General features: G+C 49.2%; 1 protein-coding gene across 1 annotated transcript in view; it reads right to left on the bottom strand.

Moving 5' to 3' along the window:
* pla2r1 (phospholipase A2 receptor 1) overlaps positions 1 to 25,906 on the bottom strand; it is a 208,688-nt gene that overhangs the window by 156,619 nt on the left and 26,163 nt on the right. The window contains exon 2 of the mRNA XM_038789643.1: positions 19,503 to 19,886. Within this exon, the coding sequence (XP_038645571.1) occupies positions 19,503 to 19,886 (384 nt within the window). The remainder of the gene's footprint in view (positions 1 to 19,502; positions 19,887 to 25,906) is intronic.

Genomic DNA, 25,906 nt, shown 5'->3' on the forward strand with positions numbered 1-25,906 from the left:
GCCTCCCCCATTTCCACATCCACCCAATGCGGTGCATGATCAGAGATCGCAATGGCCGAGTACTCAGCTTCCCGTACCCTCGGGATCAGCCCCCTGCTCAACACGAAGAAATCGATTCTGGAGTACACTCTATGGACGTGGGAGAAAAAGGAATACTCCCTCGCCCTCGGCCTACCAAACCTCCATGGGTCTACTCCTCCCATCTGCTCCATGTACCCCCTCAGCACTTCTGCCGCTGCCGGCCTCCTATTGGTCCTTGCGCTCGATCTGTCTAGCCCGGGGTCCAGCACTGTGTTAAAGTCCCCCCCCATGATCAAGCCCCCTGCCTCCAGTCCCGGAATGAGGCCCAATAGGCGCCTCATAAAACCCGCGTCATCCCAGTTCGGGGCATATACGTTGACCATCACCACTTTCTCCCCCTGCAGCTTACCCTTCACCATCACATACCTACCCTCCTTATCCGCCACCACCTCCTCCGCCACGAACGACACCCTCTTTCCCACCAGAATCGCCACCCCCCGGTTCTTTGCGTCCAATCCAGAGTGGAACACCTGTCCCACCCACCCCCTTCTCAGGCGAACCTGGTCCACTACCTTCAAATGGGTCTCCTGTAACATTGCTACATCAGCCTTCAGTCCCTTCAGGTGTGAGAATACCCTTGATCTCTTGACCGGCCCATTCAACCCCCTCACGTTCCAAGTGATCAGCCGGGTCGCGGGACGACCCGCCCCCTTCCCCTGCCGATTAGCCATGTCCTGTTCCCTGCTCGCCCCGGGTCGACCCTCCCCTTCTGACCCGCTCCCCATGGCGATGTCCCCCTCCCCCCCACCTCTCCAGTCCGCCACTTCCCGTTTCTGGTCTTTTCAGCAGCAACCCGGTGTCCCTCCCTAACCCCCCTCCCCCCCCCCCCCAGGCTAGGACCCCTCCTAGCCGCGATGTACCCTCTATCGTACTCCCGTAAGTCAGCTGGTTCACGCTGACCCGGCTGCTCCTGCCCCACTCCGACTCCCCCCGGCTCGGGGGGGGGCCTCCCCCCCCCTTGCCACTCCTCCCTGGCCCCGCTCCAGCGCGGGAAAGGTCGCCATTGCTAGCCACGCCCCGCACTCCTCCCCTCCCCCCTCCTCTGCCCCGCGCGCGGGAAAACAGAGGAAAGCCCGCGCTTTCGCCCTGCCACACCCCACCCCGCCATCTTCAGTTCCACCCCCGTCCCCGTCCATGCCTGTAAAAGAACCCCCCCTAGGAGCCCATATCCCCGATCTGCTCTCCCCCCCGTCCCACCTCCCCAACTTAACATTATAAATAACAGATAAATAACAAATAACAATGTACTTAACAGTCGCCCTCTACCAAACAGCATAAATAACCATAAATAACCATGAATAACCACAATAGCAATAACTAAGGGAAGTTGGCAAAGGGGGAAAAAACATCAGAAGAAAAACCACAGCAAGAGTTCAAAATCCAAACAAAGAATTCAGCTGAAAGTACCCGAGCGGCTACGGCCGCCAAGTATCCCCTGGGTCTAATTCGAGTCCAGTTTCTCTTCCTGTACAAAGGCCCACGCCTCCTCTGGGGACTCAAAATAGTGGTGTTGGTTCCTGTAGGTGACCCACAAGCGCGCTGGCTGCAGCATTCCGAACCTGATCCGTTTTGCATGTAGCACCGCCTTCATCCGGTTGTACCGGGCCCGCCGCTTTGCCACCTCCGCACTCCAGTCCTGGTAGACCCTCACCGTCGAATTCTCCCACTTGCTGCTCCTTTCCCTCTTGGCCCACTCCAGCACTCTCTCACGGTCGCTGAGTCGCTGGAACCGCACCAGCACCGCCCTCGGGGGCTCATTTGCTCTTGGCCTCCTAGCCATGACCCTGTAGGCCTCTTCCAGCTCCAGGGGCGAAGGGACGGCCCCTGCCCCCATCAGGGAGCTCAGCATTTCTGCTACATATCCCGGGAGGTCTGACCCCTCCAGGCCTTCTGCCAGGCCCAAGATCCTCAGGTTCTTCCGCCTCATTCGGGTATCCAGCTCCTCAAAACGGCTCTGCCATTTCAGGTGGAGTGCCTCGTGCACCTCTACCTTTCCCACGAGGACCGTGGCCTCCTCCTCCCTCACAGTCATCTCCTGTTGCAGCTCCCGAATCGACGCCTCTTGGGTCGCCTGGGCTCCCATCAGCCTGGTGGTCGTCGCATTCATTGACTCCAAGAGCTCCATTTTCAGCTCCGTAAAGAAGCGCAGGAGAGCGGCCTGCTGCTCCTCCGCCCATTTCCTCCATTCCTCGGGTGCTCCACCGGCCGCCATTTTGGTCTTCTTCCCCCGCTTTTTTTTGGGAGCTGCTGTTGCTTTCTTTACCACCCCACTCCGGGTACCGACCATAAAGTTGGTCTGGTTCTCTTCAGGGAGCCTTCCCCCACCGGGATTTGTCCTTACAGCGCCGTTGGGGCCCTCCAATCGGCCCGAAAACACCTTTGCAGCAGGAGCAGCCAAACGTGCGACTTAGCTGGTCATAGCCGCAACCGGAAGTCCATGGAGACAGGGTTGAAGGTGCGATTGTCTTGTTATGCTCTTGACTTAGCATAAGCTGCTACCTTGATGGGCACTCTGACAGAGGTTCAGACATGGAGATAGCTTCAACACGTTTATTGAACTACAGTAGTCCCCCTTTATAACGCGGGTGTTGGGGTCCAAGACAGCCACCCGCGTTGCATCCGAGCCGCGGATATCCATGATGGGGGTTTTAAATTTATTTAAAAATCTATGCTAGCGCTTCCCATTGTGAGTCTACGGGGGGGCGGGGGGAGAGGTCAGACCCCCGTAGACTCACAATGGGAAGCGCTAACATAGCTTTTTAAATAAATTTAAAACCCCCATCGTGGATCTAATTAAAAGAGTGTCAATTTCAGCGGCTGGCTCACTTTGAACCGGAGAGGGAAGCTGCTCTCTCACTGAAGCAATCAGCCGGCCGCTGAAATTGACACTGCCGGCTGCTCTCTCCCTCCAATCCAACTTTTAAGTTTTAATGTTTCTGATTGGAGGGAGAGAGCAGCCAGCAGTGTCAATTTCAGCAGCCGGCTGATTATTTCAGTGAGAGCAGCTTCCTTCTCCGGATCAAAGTGAGCCGGCCGCTGAAATTGACACTGCCCGCTGCTCTCTCCCTCCAATCAGAAACATTAAAACTTAAAAGTTGGATTGGAGGGAGAGAGCAGCGGGCAGTGTCAATTTCAGCGGCCGGCTCACTTTGATCCGGAGAGGGAAGCTGCTCTCTCACTGAAACAATCAGCCGGCCGCTGAAATTGACACTGCCGGCTGCTCTCTCCCTCCAATCAGAAACATTAAAACTTAAAAGTTGGATTGGAGGGAGAGAGCAGCCGGCAGTGTCAATTTCAGCGGCCGGCTGATTGTTTCAGTGAGAGAGCAGCTTCCCTCTCCGGATCAAAGTGAGCCGGCCGCTGAAATTGACACAACTGACAGTTGGGGTCCATAAGCCCCCCCGCGGTATATCGCGAACCGCGGTATTGCGGAGCGCGGTATAACGGGGGACTACTGTATTAACAATTCTCCTACTTAGGTTCGACTCTACTGTTAATCCTGCTATAGCTACTCAGACTGACGAACCAGTCTGCTACAATCCAGGTGGTGGGTGTGATGTGTTGAATCAACCCTGTGTCTGTACTCACTGAGTATCTCCACTGGAAAGAGGAAGATCATGTGTGCTGTGTCCTTTATATATGGGTTGGTGTAATGCCCCCCTGTGGTAGTGCCACCTCTCTGTGTATCGTGAATGCCCATTGGTCATGTCCTATCTTACTGACCTATTGGTTGAGTGTCTGTGTGTCATATCTCTGGTGCTCCCTCTAGTGTCTAGCTAGTCTACGTGTACTTACATTAACCCCTTGTGTATTTACAGTGATGCATATCACCACATTCCCACTTTTTTCGTGTTACATAATTTCTGTACAATTACAGAAAATAGAACAAAAACAGGTAGATAAGCGATGTTCTGTACAAGTCATGATAACAGTGATCACGAAACAATAAGTCCAAATCATATGTGTGAGTCCAAAACCCATCAATTAGTATGGTTGAATGTCTTTCTTATTGGGTTGGTGAGTTGGTGATTTTAATGGTGGCATGTCCTTGTGAACGCCATCAGTGTCCCTGTGCATAAGGAACCAATAATAAAACAAAAAAGAGTGGCTAAGGTAAATATTGGTCCTTTAGAGGATGAGAAGGGAGTTTTAATAATGGGAGATGAGGATATGGCTGAGGAACTGAACAGGTTTTTTGGGTGGGTCTTCACAGTGGAAGACACAAATAACATGCCAGTGACTGATAGAAATGAGGCTATGACAGGTGAGGACCTTGAGAGGATTGTTATCACTAGGGAGGTAGTGATGGGCAAGCTAATGGGGCTAAAGGTAGACAAGTCTCCTGGCCCTGATGGAATGCATCCCAGAGTGCTAAAAGAGATGGCTAGGGAAATTGCAAATGCACTAGTGATAATTTACCAAAATTCACTAGACTCTGGGGTGGTCCCGGTGGATTGGAAATTAGCAAACGTGACACCACTGTTTCAAAAAGTAGGTAGGCAGAGAGCGGGTAATTATAGGCCAGTGAGCTTAACTTCTGTAGTAGGGAAGATGCTGGAATCTATCATCAAGGAAGAAATAGCGAGGCATCTGGACACAGCATGGGTTCATAAAGGGCAGGTCATGCCTAACTAATTTAGTGGAATTTTTTGGAGGACATTACCAGTGCAGTAGATAACGGGGAGCCGATGGATGTGGTATATCTGGATTTCCAGAAAGCCTTTGACAAGGTGCCACACAAAAGGTTGCTGCATAAGATAAAGATGCATGGCATTAAGGGTAAAGTCGTAGCATGGATAGAGGATTGGTTAATTAATAGAAAGCAATGAGTGGGGATTAATGGGTGTTTCTCTGGCTGACAATCAGTAGCTAGTGGTGTCCCTCAGGGATCCGTGTTGGGCTCACAATTGTTCACAATTTACATAGATGATTTAGAGTTGGGGACCAAGGACAATGTGTCCAGGTTTGCAGACGTCACTAAGAGGAGTGGTAAAGCGAAAAGTGCAGAGGATACTGGAAGTCTGCAGAGGGATTTGGACAGGTTAAGTGAATGGGCTAGGGTCTGGCAGATGGAATACAATGTTGACAAATGCGAGGTTATCCATTTTGGTAGGAATAACAGCAAACGGGATTATTATTTAAATGATAAAATATTAAAGTATGCTGCTGTGCAGAGAGACCTGGGTGTGCTCGTGCATGAGTCACAGAACGTTGGTTTACAGGTGCAATAGGTGATTAAGAAGGCGAATGGAATTTTATCCTTCATTGCGGGCAGCATGGTAGCATGGCGGTTAGCATAAATGCTTCACAGCTCCAGGGTCCCAGGTTCAGTTCCTGGCTGGGTCACTGTCTGTGCGGAGTCTGCACGTCCTCCCCGTGTGTGCGTGGGTTTCCTCCGGGTGCTCCGGTTTCCTCCCACAGTCCAAAGATGTGCGGGTTAGGTGGATTGGCCATGCTAAATTGCCCGTAGTGTCCTAAAAAGTAAGGTTAAGGTTGGGGGGGGGGGGTTGTTGGGTTACGGGTATAGGGTGGATAAGTGGTTTGAGTAGGGTGATCATTGCTCGGCACAACATCGAGGGCCGAAGGGCCTGTTCTGTGCTGTACTGTTCTATGTTCTATTGCGAGAGGGATGAAGTTTAAGACTAGGGAGGTTATACTGCAATTGTATAAGGTGTTAGTGAGGCCACACCTGGAGTATTGTGTTCAGTTTTGGTCTCCTTACTTGAGAAAGGACGTACTGGCACTGGAGGGTGTGCAGAGGAGATTCACTAGGCTAATCCCAGAGTTGAAGGGGTTGGATTACAAGGAGAGATTGAATAGACTGGGACTGTACTCGTTGGAATTTAGAAGGATGAGGGGGGATCTTATAGAAACATATAAAATTATGAAGGGAATTGGTAGGATAGATGCAGGCAGGTTGTTTCCACTGGCGGGTGAAAGCAGAACTAGGGGGCATAGCCTTAAAATAAGGGGAAGTAGATTTAGGACTGAGTCTAGGAGGAACTTCTTCACCCAAAGGGTTGTGAATCTATGGAATTCCTTGCCCAGTGAAGCAGTTGAGGCTCCTTCATTGAATGTTTTTAAGGTAAAGATAGATAGTTTTTTGAAGAATAAAGGGATTAAGGGTTATGGTGATCGGGCCGGAAAGTGGAGCTGAGTCCACAAAAGATCAACCATGATCTCACTGAATGGTGGAGCAGGCTCGAGTGGCCAGATGGCATACTCCTGCTCCTAGTTCTTTTGTTCTTATAAGTGGTCAAATCACTTTGTTGTCTGATTTGGAGTATTTTTTCTTCGGATGCTTGTGACAGCGATGTTGGATGGCATCTGTCCTGAAAACTAGGTTGGCAGCACACGTGAATTGGGAAGATGCATCATTCTGCCATGGTATGTCATTGTACTGAGCTGAGCAGTAACAGCGTCCCTCATGGGCACAGTTGTACCATGTCGTACCAGTCATAGTTCCATTGGTGTAGTCTTTGTCGTGCTTGCTGTCGACGATGTTGCCTTTGGTACGCGCCGTGTCGTTGTCTTTGATATGGTTTTCAGAGGTTGTGATGTTGTGTTGGATGGTTCTGTTGTTGTGTTCGCTGCACTTAAGGACCACACTCTATGGATAATATGAGTCCTTCACACAGTTACTCGTGTCAGTGTGCTTTGTGGCATCTGCTGTTATCTTGAGCGTACCGTCACTGAGTTTGCGGCACTCCCCGTCTGGAGTCATGTCTGGCTTACTTGAATCAGCTTTGGCTTGTTGATTCTCCCCATCTTGAGTCTGGTCTGTTTCACCTTTGTCAGTTTTGGTTTGTCGATGCTCCCCGTCTGGAGTCTGGTCTGTTTTACCTTTGTCAGTTTTGGTTTGTCGATGCTCCCTGTCTGGAGTCTGGTCTGTTTCACCTTTGTCAGTTTTGGTTTGTCGTTGCTCCCCGTCCGGAGTCATTTCAGGTTCGCTTGAATCAGTTGAGGTTTCTTGATGCTCCATGTCAGGAGTCAGAACATTCAGGAAAGCATTTGCTTGTGGAAAGGCTCGAGCGATTGAGGTTTGAAGTAACGTGGTGTCACCGGAGTCACCAGTAGTCTCACTGTGATCATCGAGTGCCTCTGTACACACTAGCTGAAGTCACATTGCACATCTTGTATGGGAAGTGGGATGCTGTCGTCACTTGTCTCACATACAGTGGATAGAGCCTCAGTAGCTTCTTGTTGTTCACTTGAGCTGGGTAGACTGTCAGAGTCTTCTTCTGGTGGCTCAAACAATATGGGTGGACTGTCATAGTCGCTTTGTTCACTGGAGCGTGGTGGACTGTCATAGTCGTCTTGCTGTGCACTTGAGCATGGTAGACTGTCACAGTCTTGCTTTCGTTCACTTGAGCGTGGCAGACTTGCATCGTCTGCTGCTGGTTGCTCAGAGGAGGTTGCTAGATCCTCATGGTCTTGTTCATGCAAGGACTGCGCTTTGGAGTCTTGCGTTGCTTCTATCGTGGAGGCTGTCCACGAGCTCACTGTTGAGGCTTGTGACACTGGAGTCACTTGTGTGGAGACGTGCAGTTGGCTCGCTGTTGAGTCTTTCATCACTTTCTGTGTGGAGGCTGGGACCCTTTTGTGGTGCGTGGACCACTCTTTGTGTGGAGTCGGGAACCCTTAGCGGTGCGCGGACCACTCTCTGTGTGGAGTCGGGAACCCTTAGCGGTGCGCGGACCACTCTCTGTGTGGCAGCAGGCCGCTCTCTGTGGGCTTGTACCGCTCTCTGTCTCTTGGCGTCAGACCGCAGCATAATCCTGCACTCACGAGTCGGGATGTCATATATGCTGGGCTGAGGATTCGCCAATCCGAAGAACACATCCGCGTCTCTGTCGGATTCAGTACTGGGGTCGCCATCTCTAATGAAAAAACCTTTGTCTGAGTCGTAGTCTTCTCGGACCATATCATCACTGTTTGTGTTGGAGCTGGCATTGGGCTCGTGATGTCCAAAGAAGAAATAAAGGTCGGAGTCGTAGTATTCAAGGACTGTATCATCTCTTTGGCCGGTGCTAACTGCTTGTTGCAGGGTCCAGCGGAGGTTACTTTCAGCTACTAGTCGAATGTCAGGCATTGTGCTGTCGTTCCAGGGGAAAGAAACAGGTTTTACGTCTTTAAATTCCGCCGCCCCCCCCCCCCCCCCGTGTTTTGGGACATTTCCCCTTTAAGTGGGCATGGTCTGGGGCCTCTGATGTCATGACGCATGTGATGTAGGTCGTAGGAAGCGATTGGGCATGCTCAGATCGCTGTTCCTTTACTTGGGACCTTTTTCTCCACTGCGCATGTGCTGCACCTTTACCAAGATGGCTGCAATTCAAAACTGCAGATTTCTGCTGCAAGCCTACCTCGTGGTGAGTTTTGGTGCTTCTTTTACCGTTTTTCTTGTATGTTCCTCGTAGAATTCTTGGAATTTGTTCAGGACTGCCTGGAAATCGCTCTTGTTTTGCCCCTTTGAGTATTTGAAGATCTGGAAGATTTCAGCTGCTTCTGGACCCGTGATGGTGAGTAGAAGCTTTATTTTCTCTGCATCCGCCACGCCATCTAGGTTGGACGCTACCAGGTAGATCTCGAATCTCTGCCTGAATCAACGCCAGTTTTCACTGAGATTCCCTTGGTACCTGAGCTGTTGTGGAACCGGAATCCCAAACATCATCTTGCCTGGCTGTTGTTGCTGGTTGTCACTGCTTGCTGAGTTGTAACTATATGGATTGAAACAGTCACTCAACTGGTACCATGTCTTGTTATGCTCTTGACTTAGCATAAGCTGCTTCCTTGATGTGCACTCTGACAAAGGAAGGTTCAGACGTGGAGATAGCTTCAACACGTTTATTGAACTATTTACAATTCTCCTACTTGGATTCGACTCTCCTGTTAATCCTGCTGTAGCTACTCAGACTGACGAACCAGTCTGCTACAATCCAGGTGGTGGGTGTGATGTGTTGAATCAACCCTGTGTCTGTACTCACTGAGTGTCTCCACTGGAAAGAGGAAGATCATGTGTGCTGTGTCCTTTATATATGGGTTGGTGTAATGCCCCCCTGTGGTAGTGTCACGTCTGTGTGTATCGTGAATGCCCATTGGTCGTGTCCTATCTTACTGACCTATTGGTTGAGTGTCTGTGTGCCATGTCTCTGGTGCTCCCTCTAATGTCTAGCTAGTCTACGTCTACTTACATTAACCCCTTGTGTATCTACAATGATGCATATCACCACAGCGATCAGTGGAAAAATGTGAAAATAGCATGTCCCCCAACCCGTTCCCCCTTCCAAGCAATCTTGGTGGATGTGGGGCCAATTCAGTGGTCGCGGGTAGTCAATAAGACCAATTACAGGTCCAGTTGGGGGCAAGTTCCAAAAATAAATCTTCCTAATATTGAATAGGTCCTCCTTGCTGAGGCTGAATTGTGTGGCAGGTACAGCTGTCTCCAAAAGCAGGCCGGAGATTATTGACACCTCCTCTCAATTGCCCAGTCAATGGGAGCCACAACTGCGGCCATATGAACTACACTATGGCCATCTTGTATTTCCAAATTTTCAGAAGGCTCCATTTTGAGACACCGTTACTGTGTGCTAACTCCCTCAGGAGCTCCCAGATCATCCAGTGGACTGCTGACCACCCAGAGTTCTGGGTCCGCTGATTGGACTAGCTCCCGCATTAAGTTGGATGGCAAATGTGGAGGTGACCTGTTAATTAAGACAGCAAAGCTGGGCAGCCAGGCTACACCAATGGGAATCTGGGCCTGCTTTGTGTCCCAACGACAGAGCATTTAAAAACTAGTACTGCCCCTGTTAGGAAGACATGTAACATGGATGAAGAGAAGGATAGATTGCAGGTCCTCAAATCTTGGCCAAGTTTCGCCAATTTATACATTCTAACAGTGTTGCAGATGGATATTTGATTAAAGCACTCCCTTGCTCCCCCCATCTTATTGGCTAAATAGTGCCAATTGTTGGCTGATGATCTACAATTCACTATCAACAGGAGCACAGCATGGTTTGTCCCAGTCCAGATCACCATTCCTTTGAATTTATTTTCAGCAGCAATAGGTGACGGCAAGTCTATAAATTAAGAATACTACTGATGCTCTATTCAATTCTGATTGTCCAAAGTGAAACAAAAGAAAAAGAGAGCTATATTCATTTCCACCGAGCGGCTCCCTTCAGTTATGGTCTATGACTAGTAAATCTTCAGTATCTGGAGGACAAAAACAAATCCAAAATCTCAGGACTCCCATGTTGGGAGGGTTGGGGGGGGAGAAGTGACCTTTCTGAATTCAGTATAATCAAATCGTTTACACTATTAGAGAATACATAAAAGAGGAATAGAGGGCAGCACGGTGGTCTAGTGGTTAGCACAACCGCCTCACGGCGCTGAGGTCCCAAGTTCGATCCCGGCTCTGGGTCACTGTCCGTGTGGAATTTGCACATTCTCCCCGTGTCTGCGTGGGTTTCATCCCCACAACCCAAAGATGTGCAGAGTAGGTGGATTGGCCACACTAAATTGCCCCTTAATTGGAAAAAATGATTGGGTACTCTAAATTAAAAAAATTAAAAAATAAAAATAAAAGAGGAATAGAATTCCTATTGTGCAGAAGGAGGCCATTTGGCCCATCGTGTCTGCACCGACCCTATGAAAGAGCACCCTACCTGGCCTACCCCTCAGCCTATTCCTGTAACCCCATAACCCCATATAACCTGCACATCTTTGGACACTATGGGGCAATGCAGCATGGCCAATCCACCTAACCTGCACATCTTTGGACAGTGGAAGAAAACTGGAGGAGCCAGAGGATACCCACACACACACGGGGAGAAAGTGCAACTCCACATAGTCATCCAAGGCTCCCGGAATTGAACCCGGGTCCCTGGCACCATGAGGCAGCAGCGCTAACCACTGGGCTACTATGCCACTCTTCTCCATGCAGTTGTATGTTCTTTCTGCATTTTCTACATGTGCAGGAAATGCTGCGGTAAGAGACAAGGAGAGCTTGAGGGGCTGAACTGGAAAACTAAAGAGAAAATGCTGGAAAATCTCAGTGGGTCTGGCAGCATCTGTAAGGAGAAAAAAGAGCTAACTTTGAGTCCAGATGACTTATTGTCAATGCTAAAAGACATAGAAAGTGGGAGATATTTACATTATAGGGTGAAGGAATAAAAGATGAGTCATAGCCACAGAAACCAAGGGAATGAGTGCTAATGGCTGTCCCCAGAGAGAGAATAAAAGGTGTGAAAGGCCAAACAGCAGATAAACTAAAATCAGAGGGTGAGCTGTGACAGATGTAGATGTGGGGAAGGGGGGACATGGGTGGGAGAGAGGTAAAATTAGAAAAGGGGAGGGAAGGGGAAGCAAAGGGAAGATAAGGTAAGGAAAGGCGGGATAAGATAGGGAAAAGAGTGGGAGGCGGAAATATATGTAACGAAAGACAAGGAAAAAATAAAAGGTAAAAGACAGTTAAAATGAAAGGGAAAGAAAACAAAGGGGTTGAGGTGGGGTAGAGCTGATTATCTGAAGTTGTTGAATTTGATGTTCAGACCGGAAGGCTGTAGCGTGCCTAACCAAAAGATGAGATGCTGTTCCCCCAGTTTGCGTTGAGCTTCACTGGAACATTGCAGCAGGCCAAGGACAGACATGTGGGAATGAGAGCAGGGTCTTGTGTTAAAATGGCAAGCAATGGGAAGGTCAGAGTCCTGAATGCGCACAGACCAAAGGTGCTCAGCAAAGCAATCACCCAGTCCACGAGTAGAGGAGACCACATTGGGAGCAGCGAATACAATAGACCAAATTGAAAGAAGTGCAAGTGAACACAGGTTCACACATCACAATGTCAATTCGCCCAAGCCAGGTCAGTGTAATGCTGTATGCCTGCTGATGAATTATTGCTTTGTACAGCTAGCGTTAACTCCAATGTTTATTGGCTACACACATCAATAGGGGCCCAAAATTGTAACTTGCAAGCACTAATTAAAGCTAGCCTGAACTTCAAGCTTGAACCTCTTAAAAGGGAAGACACACTGTGGCTGGAGCACATGCAGGGAGTCATGCAGGATGTGAATTTGACCAATGATACAGTTAGAAATGGCACAAAATGGGAGAGAGCCATGCTTGTTCAAATGACACAGCAGACTCCATAAAATGAACATGTTATGACTGTTGCCAGGCTACTAGGCATTCACCTGATGATTCACTACCAATGGCCACACATCAGCTGGACATTAAGGAAGTGAACTCCATTTTGCTTCTGGTGCAAGGCAGAGTTGACATGAGGTTCCAACAAAGCAATGTGTGTGCAGTTAATAGGCTCTTGCACCATTTGGAAGCCTATAACCTTAGCAAAGTCATGTGCTCACTTCGCTGGCATGACAGTATGTAATTTAGTTAACTTCATTGAATAGAGAGCCTCAGAAGGCAGAAAACTGAGATGTTGCAAATATTCCCCCCACTCCCATCTGGAAGGAGTCAGGCAACTAAAGGTTCACGACCATGGTCCCCTTCACAGCCACTGGCAATGTGATCCTTGCCCTGTCTAAGGTTGCAATGAGGACTTCCTGATTGAAGCAGCAGACATCTCATTCACTTTTGCTTGCTGAGATCTCTAAACACCTGGGCAGATGTGCCTCTTGATGAGGGCCTTCTTCCTCCTCCTTCTTGCAGTAGCTTCTCCTTAAAGTCATGGACTATGTTCATTCTCTAAGTTATGATCGATTCCAATTGGAAAATATCCTCATGCACTCATGTTTGGGAGCAACTGGTTTGCGCAGAAGTTGTAAAATCAGCAAACATTCCTTCAGCTGTTGCTGCACCACTCTGTAGGCATTTATAACTTGAAACAACCACAGAAAGCACCTGTGGAATCGGAGCAACAGCCAGAAGATATCATCCAACAACTCACGTATAAAGATTTGATGGTCTCTTTAAAAGTCTTGGCAGGGAATGTTTCTGCCATTGAACACATGTTCAGCTGTGCAATGGCATTGCTGGAGCATTGAGCTCCAAAACTGCATTGGCAGTGTCAACTCATCACTGCACACTGATTGAAATCAGGGCTTACTCTGATTACTTCTAATGGAGATTGACTGTGCGCACACGTGTTAACACCGTCACCAACATGGCATCTGGTGCAATTTTCTCCACAGATAGATGATGATGGTGAGCTGCCTTCTTGAACTGCTGCTGTGCTGTTTGGAAGGCAGTTCCAGGATTTTGATCCAGCGACAGTGAAGTAAAGGTGATATAATGAAGTAAAGGGGATATAGTCAGGATGGCGTGTCACTTGGAGGGGAACTTGCAAGTCGTGGTGGTGTTCACATGCATTTGCTGCCCTCATCCTTCAAAGGTGACTCAGGTTTGGAAGGGGATGTCAAAGGAGCCTTGGGGAGTTCCTGCATTGTATCTTGTAGGTGGTACACACTGCTGCCACTGTGTGTCTGTGATGGAGGGAGTGACTAGTGGATATGTTGCCAATCAAGCTGGCTTCTTGAGTGTTGTTGGGGCTGCACTCATCCAGGCAAATATAGACAGTATTCCATCACACTCCTGACAGGCTTTGGGGAGTTAGAAAGTGAGCTACTTGATGCATCATTCCTAACCTCTGGCCTGCTCATATAGAGACAGTATTTATATGGCTGGCCCAGTTCAGTTTCTTGGTCAATGGTAACTGCCAGAATGTTGACAGTAGGGATTCAGCGATGATTTTTCTTTTAATTAATTGGATGTGGGCATTGCATTTATTTAGGGCAGCACGGTAGCATGGTGGTTAGCATAAATGCTTCACAGCTCCAGGGTCCCAGGTTCGATTCCCGGCTGGGTCACTGTCTGTGCGGAGTCTGCACGTCCTCCCCGTGTGTGCGTGGGTTTCCTCCGGGTGCTCCGGTTTCCTCCCACAGTCCAAAGATGTGCGGGTTAGGTGGATTGGCCATGCTAAATTGCCCATAGTGTCCTAAAAAGTAAGGTTAAGGGGGGGGTTGTTGGGTTACGGGTATAGGGTGGATACGTGGGTTTGAGTAGGGTGATCATTGCTCGGCACAACATCGAGGGCCGAAGGGCCTGTTCTGTGCTGTACTGTTCTATGTTCTATGTTCTATGCTCTTGAACTGTGTGACAGCATATAGGTCAGGTCAGGGAAGGATGGCACATTTTCACATCAGGGAACCAGATGGATTTGTATGACAAACAATTTAATTCCACATTTAAAAAACAATTATTGGATTCAAATGTCACCATTTGATCCTGTATCCCTATAACATTTCCCTCGGTATCTGGATTACTAGTCAAGTGACAATACCACTATTCCACCACCTCTCCATGAATGCCATTGAATACCAAGGGGACACTGAGATTCTCTCTTGTTGGAGATAGTCATTGCCTGACACTTGCGAGGGATGAGTGTTACTTGCCCATTTGCCACAGCCTGAATATTGCCAAAGTCTTGTTACATATGGGCATGAACTGCTTCAGTATCTGAAGAGTCGTGAATGGAGCTAAACTTTGTGCAAACATCAGTGACCATCCCCCTTCTGCTGTTGTGATAGAGGGGAGATTTTGATTCAAGTTAAGCCACGGAGAGTAGAGTTTAGGATGAGCTCAAGTTTGAGGAGCACAGAATGTGACAGGCCAGTAAGCAGAGCTTGGGACTAGTCAAGTCTAGACGTACCAAAGACATGAATGAGGATTTCAGCAGCAGAGGAGCTGTGGGCAGGGGGGATACTGGGGTAGGAGTCAATCAATGTTATCAATGTAAAATAAGCTGATATGTGGGCATAGCTCATTTCAGGGTCAAATGCCATTAAAGTTGTGAATAATCTGGTTCAGCATCATATAATTGCTAGGGAGGGGATTGAGACAGTAGCTAGAGAACGGAGTTTCTAACAGGATAAAAACTAATAGCTTTGGCTTGCAATATTTAGTGGACATTTCTGGTCATCCAGTACTGCTTGTTGGACAAGCAGTCTGATAATCTAATGACAGTGGAGAAATCAAAAAAAGGTGATGAGGTAGAACTCGGTGTCAGTGTATATGTGAAAACTTGGTGTTTTCAGATGATGTTACTGAGGGACAGCATGTAATAATAATAATCTTTTTATTGTCACAAGTAGGCTTACATTAACACTGCAATGAAATTACTGTGAAAAGCCCCTAGTTGCCACAGTCTGGCGCCTGTTCGGGTACACACACAGGGAGAATTCAGAATTCTCAGCTGGTATGGGAATTGAATCCGCGCTGCTGGCCTTGTTCTGCATCACAAACCAGCTGTCCAGCCCATTGAGCTAAACCAGCCCCCTTTGTAGATGACAAGTAAAGGGGGTGGGGGGGGAGATCAATGATGTATCCTTGGGGACACTAGGTGTAATGGTGTTAGAATAGAAAAAGAAGCCATTGCAGATAATCATGGAATCCCTACAGTGCAAAGGAGGCCAATTGATCCATTGAGTCTACACCGACCCTCAGAAGGAGCGCCCTACCTAGGCCCGTAACCCCACATAACCATTGGACGCTAAGGGGCAATTTAGAATGGTCAAGCCACCTAACCTGCACATCTTTGGATTGTAAAGGAAACCGGAGCACCCAGAGGAAACCCACGCAGCAATGAGGAGAACATGCCAACTCCACACAGACAGTCACCTGAGGCTGGAACTGAACCCGGGTTCCTGCCGCTGTGAGGCAGCAGTGCTAACCACTATTCCACCGTGCTGCCTTAATACTTTGAATAATACAATACAAGAATAGAGGGTGCAGGGCGAACAAGGAAAGCAAGGATGAAGGGTCTATAGAAGATGCCACTATCCTGCTGCCAGAGTGTTAGGCAGCGGGCGAGCTACCTCAGTATGTGTGAGGTCCAGTGCTGCATGAGGCTCCACCTCTCTAGGGGAACATCATTATGCTTCATAATTGGACTGGAGATCACCTCCAACTGAATGGTGGGCACCATATGCCAGTGGCTAAAGGTCACAGTTGCTCTCAATTTTTATGCATATGGATCTTTCTCGGGTTCTCTGTGTGGGGGTGTCCCAATCAGCTGTCCTTAGCTGTCAAGACTTGTGTCAAGTTCATAACTGACATTCATCAATTACCAGGTGGATCAAGCCAGCCAGTAAGAGCGAGCCAGAGGCTTTGCAGCTATTGCAGTTTCCTTGTATCCAGGGTGCCATGGACTGCACCCACGTGGTTATCAAGTTGCCAGCAGGTCAGCCATTTGCTTTATCCCTCCATATCCAGATAGCATGCAACCACAGGACCTAGACTCAGCAAGGCTCAAGCTCATCTGATGGCTGGTTGCTGGGTGACAAAAGGTATCCATTAAAAAGGTGTCTCATGAAAACACTCCGGCAGCCTAGGTCAGAGGGAGAAGAGAGGTTCAACAGAGTCATGCCTCTAGATGTGGTGATTGAGAGGACAATGGTGCTACTGAAGATGAGGTTCCATTGTCCATTCTGCTCCGGGGGGCAGGGGGAATTCCCTGAAATATCCTCCAGAACATGTGCCGCTTTGTCACGTTACGCTATGCACGGCACAATCTGGTACTGGCAAGGGTGGGGGACCCACTCAAGGATAAGCGAAGCAGCTCCACATGTCTCAGAGGAAGACTCTACAGATGGATCTGATGAGGAGACTGGGCAGGCAGAGAGTGAGAAAGAGGAGGCAGCCTTGATGAACTTTCAGGGAGGCATTAATTCAACACCCATTCAGCTAGGCTGCCAAATCTTGGCTTCCATCTCAGTGTAAGGGCACCCCCTCATTCATACACATTTCTGAGAAGGCAATGCCATGGTCCCAGTGTCACCTCACAATCGCTGTGATATATAGTTTGCTGCTCCTGCCATTTATCAGAAGGTACTGGTGAGGCCTGCACCTATGAAAAACATGAAGGATACTCAGGTCATTGCAACACAATGCTTATTTATACCTTTAGCTGACTTGCAAACATGGAACAGAGCATATAATGGTGCTTCATCTATCTCTCATAATGGAAATGTCCTCCTGAGCCCACAGATGCTGAAGCCATTATTCCTGCAAGATTTTGAAATTTTGCCTTCACAGCTATGTTTTCCTCCTCCTCCAGGAAGCCTTCCGAGAGCTGCCTGGGCTCATTTTAAACACCCCTTTGGGTCACCATCGGACCTGGCGCCTGCCATGCCCTTGCCGGTAGCTGGCCAGCGTTGTTCCTTTGCTCATGCGCTGAAGCGGACACCACATCCACTTCTGGGCCCACCCAACCACGTGAGCACAATGAGTGCAGACTTCAGGCCTTGGTTTTTCTAAGTTTTTTTGCCCTTGTAATATATTCCATATATTCCCTCTTCAAACAAATGATTTGTAGCATAATTGCACTGTAGCAGAAATGCTCCTCTCACATACCCTCCCTGCCACCTGATGTGTTATACAAGTTGGTTTAACACTGACTGAAACTGGATGCAGTAAGGCGAGAAACAGGCTTCCGACACAGGAGATGGTTCAACACTGTTTTATTGAACCTGCTGATTGCTGTACATAATCTGCTGTGGGTTGACACTCTATTAACCTAACTGATAACCTCCTACTGGCTTGACCAGACTGGCTCTCTGTCACATGGAGATGGTGCTCACTTCACTGTGCACCCTGACTATCTCTGTAGCTGTATCCAGTGAGAAGAGGCAGAGTCTTGATGCCTCGTGTGTTTATAGTGGTGGTGTCCCCTGCAGTGTCCTGTCTGGTGATTGGTTGTTCTGTGTCCTGTGTGTTTATTGGTTATTCTGTGTGTCAGTCACTGCCTGTCTATATCTCATCATGTACATGAGTGGATATTATGACACCGCCCCTACCCATCATTATGTCGATGTGTCCTTCCTGAACCAGGACCTGCCAAAGAACAACAAGAATTTGCCTTTACATAGTACCGTTAATGTAGTAAAGCATCCTAAGACACTTCCCAGGTGCGTTGTCGATCAAAATGTGACACCAAATCACATAAGGAGATATTAAGGCTGATGACCAAAAGCTTGGTTGAAGAGTTATGTTTTAAGGAGTGATTTGAAAGCCCAGAGGTGGAGAAGTTTTAAAAAAAATTTTGAGTACCCAATTAATTTTTTCCAATTAAGGGGCAATTTAGCGTGGCCAATCACCTACCCTGCACATCTTTGAGTTGTGGGGGCGAAACCCACGCAAACACGGGGAGAATATGCAAACTCCACACGGACAGTGACCGAGAGCCGAGATCAAATCTGGGATCTCGGCGCCGTGAGGCAGCAGGGCTAACCTACTGTGCCACCGTGCTGCCCCGAGGTGGAGACGTTTCGGGAAATATTCCGGAGCTTTAGTTTGATGTACCTTTCTTCTGCTCTTTGCAAAACACTCTCCTCCCCTCTCTTTCTTTCCTTGCCTCGCTCTCATTTGCTGGCTCTTCCTCCCCAATCACACCTTCCCTGCCATGGTCAATTATTTGTTATTTTTCACCCTGAATCCTGTACTATGCCTTGGCTTTCTCATGTACAAAACCACAAATTGAGAAAGGTCCCTGTTTTCCACGTCCTGTGGCCTTCGATTCACCTGGCAGAGGGAAATTCAGTTGCATTAACAGACTGGAGAAGGTGGGACTAATTTCCTTGGAGAAGGGTGACAGGAAATTTGATTCAAAATCATGAGGGGTCTGGACAGAGTAAATAGGAAAAATGCTTCCATTCGTCAAAGGATCAAAAAAATAGGGGGCCTAGATTTAACCTAATTGGCAAAAGAAACAATGGTCATGTGAGGAAAAACATTTGCTCACAGTGAGTGATGAGGGTCTGGAATGCAGTGCCTGACTTGTGTGTGGAGGTAGGTTCAAACAAGGCATTCAAGAGGAAATGGATTGTTATCTGTGCACGGTAGCACAGTGGTTAGCACTGTTGCTTCACAGCACCAGGGACGTTTTCCAGCTTGGTTCACTGTCTGTGCGGAGTCTGCATGTTCTCCCTGTGCCTGCGTGAGTTTCTTTCGGGTGCTCCGATTTCCTCCCGGAAGTCCTGAAAGATGTGCTGCTAGGTGAATTGGACATTCTGAATTCTCCTTCAGTGTACCCGACCAGACGCCGTAGTGTGGCAACTGGGGGATTTTCACAGTAACTTAATTGCAGTGTTAATGTAAGTCTACTTATGACACTAATAAAGATGATTATAAAGGAAGAACGTGCAGGACTACCCGGCCGGGGGGCGTGACGCGAGGTAAAATGCTCCTAACAGTGAGTTGCCACAGTAACAATGGGCTGAATGGCCTCCTTCTGTGCTGCAACAATCTTTCTGCGGTTCCAACAGTGAAAAGTAGCGGCAGAATTTTCCTTGCTGAGAAACCAACATTTTCTAATTATTTAGGGAGAAGTTGAATTCAAAATGGAAGTTGGAGCTTATTCAGTGCAACTATAGCAGCACGTTCCAAATTATTTCAGCACTTCTTACCTTCATAGGGGTAATCACACGGGCCTTCATCCTGGGTCATATATATTTTCCATCTGTCGTACACAGTCCTTTCCGCTACAATACGTCGTCCTTTCCCAACAGCTAATTTATACTGTGAGGCACTAGTTAACACCTTACCACTGCAATGCCACCACAACATTCCTGTTGTTGAATCACAGTTGAATAGCTTTAACGGCTGCTGGTGAGCACTAATATTAAGACCAAGGCACATGCTGCTGCCTATGTGGAAAAGCCGATGCTTTGATACCCATTTCCACAGCATGCTACTTGATGCCCAATTGCAATCTTCAAGGATAAACTCTTGGTTTTCCACATTTATGCACGTGTTGAGATGCTCACTCTGCAGAATAAATATTTTGTTACCTAGAGGGAAAAAAATGTAGTTTAGCAACTGCACAAAACATTTGGTAAACAAGAGTCAAAAGGATATCAAGACAAATATATGCACTGTCAAAACAATTACAATGTTTCTTTCAAGAGTGAGAAAAAGAGAAATCACATCACATTTCCAAATACATTTAAAAACATGGGGCTGGATTCTCCGGCCCGCCACATTTCTGTTTCACCCTGTCATAATATACACCAGTATACCATGGTGCAGACACACACTGATGGACACACACAGGGACCAATCAACATGTACAAACACTGCAGCCAATCACCAGTTAGAATACACACACTAGAAAGGCAGAGGGCACCACGGTTCCCGCTCATTCTGGGTGCTGCCTCTCAGTGTAACAAGAACTCATCCAGCCCAGCACAGACTTACACCACGTGCTGAGAGAATGAACTGGTTCAGACAAGGCTTAGGTCTCTAATTAGCATCATTTAGACCCACAGTCATCGTGTGTTAGTTAGTTAGAAGTAGTTAATAAAATTGAGTTGAACCTTCATCAGTGTTGGAAGTGTCTGTTCATCTCTCAAGTCTACACTAGCCAACGCTTCAGACCCCGTCGGCAGGATTCTCCGTTACGCCGGCCGGTCAATGGGGTTTCCCATGATGGGGCAGCCCCACGCTATAGGGAAGCCCCGGGCAGCAGGCAAAACGGAGTATTCTGCTGGTGGAGAATCACACTTGATACCACAATGCCTTCATTCAATGGTATTGCAGGGCACTGAATGAATGAATACAGGAAGAAAATTGGCCCTGATCTTCTGGTCTCTGAATTGTTGGAGACCAGGGGCGGGATTCTCTGACCCGCCGCACCAGATTTCTGATGTGGTGCAGCCCTGAGATTCTCCATCTCACCAGCCGGCTAATGGGGTATCCCAATATGGGCAGCCACACGCCATCGGGAAATCCCCGGGCTGCCGGCGGAGTGGAGAATCCTTGTATGACCCAAGATGTGTGTCAGGACTCCGTGGAGGTCCGAGCGCACTGAACTCTGTGAGGATTGTGCAGGAAGTTTGAACTTTTGGCAGACAATGTTCCTGCTCCCTGGGACACACTGTGAAAGACGAGGACTTTGGACACTTCCGTCGGACTCATCTGAATAGTTGCCCAGGAGATGGCAGACAGAAAAATCCCAGTCTAATCCCTGGGTAACTACAGAACTCATCCCAATTACTCTAATTGATCTCCCCACCCCCAACTTCCCAACTCCCTCCCAGACCGGACCCAACTACCCCTCCTGACCCACCTGCAAACCTATCCATTTACCTTGCCCATCCTATCTGTCCATTCACTGATTCAGCCACCCACCCATTTATCTACTCACTAACTTTCATCCATTCACTAACATTCACACCGGACATTTAAACTTACCTCGTGTCAGATAATGCTGCAAAAAGGAGACGTGAATTGTCTACCACCCAACACGCCAGTGGACTGTTATGTTCCGCATTACTGATGAAGTCAGACTCAACCCGGTCAGAAGTACAGATCACAGAGCACTGTCGGAGCATAGGGTAGTACGGTGGCACAGTGGGTAGCACTCCTGCCTCACGAGGACCTGGGTTTGATTCCGACCTCAGTCACTTCTCTGAGGGCGGCACGGTAGCACAGTGGATAGCACTGTTGCTTCACAGCTCTAGGGTCCCAGGTTCGATTCCTGGCTTGGGTCACTGTCTGTGCGGAGTCTGCACATTCTCCCCACCTCTCTGCCTGGGTTTCCTCCGTGTGCTCCGGTTTCCTCCCACAAGTCCCGAAAGACGTGCTGGTAGGTGAATTGGACATTGAATTCTCCCTCTGTGCACCGGAATGTGGTGACTAGGGGTTTTTCCACAGTATCGCCATTGCACTGTTAATGTAAGCCTACTTGTGACAAGGAAGATTATTATATTATATGATTGAGATGTTCAAGCGGAGCGGCAAAGTGACAATGATTGACACTTCGCGGAAGATCCAGGCTAATGAGAAAATTAGTTAAGACCTGAAATGTTTCTAATAACTTTGCTGAGATGCACAATGACCTCTAATGGGTCAACAATAAAAAATTGAACCGGGGTGACAAACTGATTTCATATTTTTCACTTTTCTAGATATTGGACCACGAAGCTTGCTTCTGTCTGAAATGCATCCAAAGATAACAGCACTTAGCTCGACCAAAGTAAGCTGAGTGAACATTATTTGCAGCCAATTTTCCAAATCAAATGGAGGTTATTGCATGTTCCAAATTAACTGTACTGTGCTGTTAAATGCTAACAAGCAAGTATGTTATACCATGTAAAAGCTGATCTTTAAGTTAATTGATGGAACATTAATTTTCAAAAACAAAATAGGTTTTTGGAGTGCTTTCACAGGACCCTCTCCATTAAAAACATACAATTTTGGCCTCGTAGAAGAGTTTGGATAGGCCTCATTTGGAATACTGTATTGAGTTTTACATATGCATGTTTTGGTTTATTTATTCCTTCAAATGATGATATTGAGCCACTGGAAAAATATTCAGAGGAGACCCACATGAATGATTTTTGGCTGTGTGAGTGCTGTTTAAGTGCTGCCCGACTTAACCACGCACAGATGGGATTTTAAAACCTGCATTGAGTGTGCTGTACTGACCTGGAATGCACTGCCTGAAGGAATGGTGGGAGCAGAATCAATTGTAACATCCAACGGTGAATTGAAAATACTTGAAGAGAAAAGGAAATGCTGGGCTATGGGGAAAGAGGATGGGACTAACACTAATTGGATAACTCGACCAAACTTCCAAGATAGGACAAATAGGCCAAACGGCCCGCTTCTGTGTTGTATAATTCAAATAAGTAAGAAGGTGGCGAGGGGAAAGGCAGAGAGCGCGATTCTCCGGAAGATTTCGAAGTATGAGTGAGCGGGAACTACCGCGAGCTTGCCGGCGCGCAGCCTGGGCGAGCCGGCAATATAATACAACATTAATTGGTCCACTTTTAACGAGTCCCCACGGGCTTCACGCCGCAAATGAAGGCTCGCCAGCCGATTCACCGGGACCGCGCTCGTCAGCCCGCTGCTAACAAGGTCGAGCAAGACTTGCACAGCCAATCCCACTCAGCTCGCAGCCATGGCGGCAAGACGTCCAGCCCCAGGCTTTGGAGACACGGATCTGGGGTGGCTCCTAGAGGTGGTCGAAGCTAGAAGAGATGTTCTGTTCCCCGAGAGTCCTGGAGGGTGAGGCACAGGACAGCCAGTGCCGCCTGGTTGAAGTGGCAACGACTGTCAGTTCAGGAAACGTGACCAAGAGGACAGGCCTCCAGTGCCGCAAGAAGGTCAACGACCAGCACCGGCCGGACGCGAGAGTTCATCCCTTGGAGACCTTTCCGCTCCCACATAAGAATCCACCCCCCACAAACCCCCATGTGCTCCTCCACCACTGTGAACAATGCATGCAGCTACCAATGTCCTCTCTGTATCTCCGCAGAAGCTGACTGGCAGGTGGTTGCCAGACACAAGAATCTTCACGACTTTTGAGGAATGGGCTCTGGAGGTTACAGGAGTGGCCAAGGACAGAGCGGTCACCAATTTGGTTGCCACGTGCCACAGAGATGACGATCCACTGTGCCCCACCCAGAGGATGACTGACCCATCCCTCCCACTGACCACATGTCGATTCTTCAGCAGGTCCTCCAGCCGACAGCACCGGCTCATTTGGGGTGGCCCCATCCCCTGCCTCTCATGAGACCACCTCGGCAGAGAGCACCGAGGATGTCACAATTGACGCGTCACAGCTCTCATCCCCACCCTCCACCAGCACAAAGACGCACACCTTGGTGGGCAAGGTTAGTGGTCAGGCTTCTGGGGCACAGTCTGGTGAGAACCACACAGAGGGCGTTGAGATGGTGGTACAGACATCGGGGAGCCGCCAGGGCTGGCAGACCCAGGTGATGCAGGGGCAGTCTGGGCTTGAACCAGCTGCCCCTCCATCCTGAGATGAACCCCACGGCCCTATGGGTACTGACTGGGAGGAGGAGGCACATTAGGTGGAGGCAGTCATGCCCAGGCAAGTGAGCAGTCGGTGGTCTGCTGGATCCCAGGACCCAGCTGGGTCCAAGCCTGATGCTGAGCCTCTGGTACCGGTGTTAATGGAGACGTTCGGGTATGGTCAGGACATTCAGAGGGAGATATTAGCGACATTCCAGCAGGTCCATAGCCGCTTGGAGAAGTCCCAGAAGTTACGGTGCAGGAGATTTTGTCGGCAATGAGTGGCACCGAGGCCAACACCGCAGTGGAGAGCCTGGTGCACAACATCAGCAGCATTAGTGGAGGTGCCCAAGGCATGGGTCAGTTGATAATGACCATGGCTGAGGACCTCGGCAGAATGTCCAACTCGCTGGGGCACATCACCGACTACCAGGCTGACCTTGATAAGGTTCTGCAGGACATGTCCCAGTCTCAGATGGGAACAGCCGAGGCGCTGCGGAGCTTGTCCCAGTCGCAGGTGGGCATTGCGGAGGTACGGCAGAGCAAGTCCCAGTCACTGAGAAACATCACCGAGGGCGTTGAGACGGTGGTACAGACATCGGGGAGCCACCAGGGCTGGCAGAGCCAGGTGATGCAGGGGCAGTCTGGGCTTGAACCAGCTGTCTCTCCATCCTGAGATGAACTCCACGGCCCTTTGGGCACTGACCAGACCTGTCCCATGGAGTGGGGATGGCAGCCACCAACGTCCTAGAGTTCCACTCCTCTGATAAGGCCACGTCTCACCGTCTCACAGCCAGCACACGGGACAGTGCGGCACGGCTGTGCATGTATCGGCGACAAGTGTGCCGGGACCCTCAGGTCCCAGAATCCCAGAGGACGTCCACCAGGTGCATCAACGGCCACAGTATGTGGAAAACAGGTCGCTGCTTCCACCTCCGCGGAGCATCCTGGGGAGACACCTAGACTCAGCGGTAGAGCAAGGAAGGCTAAGCACAGCGAGGATCACTGAAGGCACTGGGGGAAGGGAAGGGGGGGGGCGGGAAGGTAGGTAGGGGGTGAGTAGGTGGGGCAGCACCATCGGGATAGTGGGGCATTGTTGGACACCTGTGAAGCATTAAAGACCCTTCACCACAACCAGTATGTTTTGAATCACTAGCTTTCGGAGCGCAGCTCCTTCCTCAGGTGAATCACTTGAGGAAGGAGCGTTGCTCCGAAAGCTAATGAAAATGAAAAATGAAATGAAAATGATTCAATACAAACCTGTTGGACTTTAATCTGATGTTGGAAGACTTCTTACTATGCCCACCCCAGTCCAACGCCACATTGCCACATCATACAACCAGTATGACACGTCTGTCACCTTCTTCCGCAATGCAGGCTGACCTCGGAACCCTTAGTCTATCTCTGCAGGCGCCCCGCACCGCAACGCAGCCCCCCCACCCCACCTCCCCGAGCAAGCACAGAGCAGACAGGCAGGGGTCAGACTATGGCATAGATTTAGGATCACTGGCGCTCAGCTCTCTGCAGGTTGTTATCACCCCCCCCCCCCCCCCCCCCCCCCCCCCGGCCTTCGAAAGTGACCCTCTGGCAGTGCTGTCACAGTTCCAGCACCCTCGAGTAATGTTACACAGACCCTGGTAGAGTGGGAAAGGGGGGGAAGGGAAAGGTAGCGATGAGATGGAGCAGGCCATGTCCTATGTAAAGCTGTGAGTACGAGGGCCACACTGGCCCTCCGGGCTGACCAGACCCTCACCACTGCCGCTGGTCCTGCAGCCTCCAGCTGGTCCTCTAGTTCCTTCCCGGGATCATCCTCCAGCCCCTGCTGGTCCAGCAACTCCTCCTGCTCGGAGGTGAGCACATTTTCCTCATCCCCCACCTCCAGCATGAAGCCACGTTGCTGTGCCAGGTTGTGGAGCACTCAGCTGACCACCACATAGCGGGTGACCCTCCAGGGACTGTACTGCAGGGCATGACCGGGGCGGTCAAGACATCGGAAGCGCATTTTAAGCAGTCTGATGTACCGCTCAATGGCAGTTCGGGTAGTCACTTG

This window comes from Scyliorhinus canicula, chromosome 2 (genome assembly GCF_902713615.1).
Source record: "Scyliorhinus canicula chromosome 2, sScyCan1.1, whole genome shotgun sequence".
Taxonomy (NCBI): Eukaryota; Metazoa; Chordata; class Chondrichthyes; order Carcharhiniformes; family Scyliorhinidae; genus Scyliorhinus; species Scyliorhinus canicula.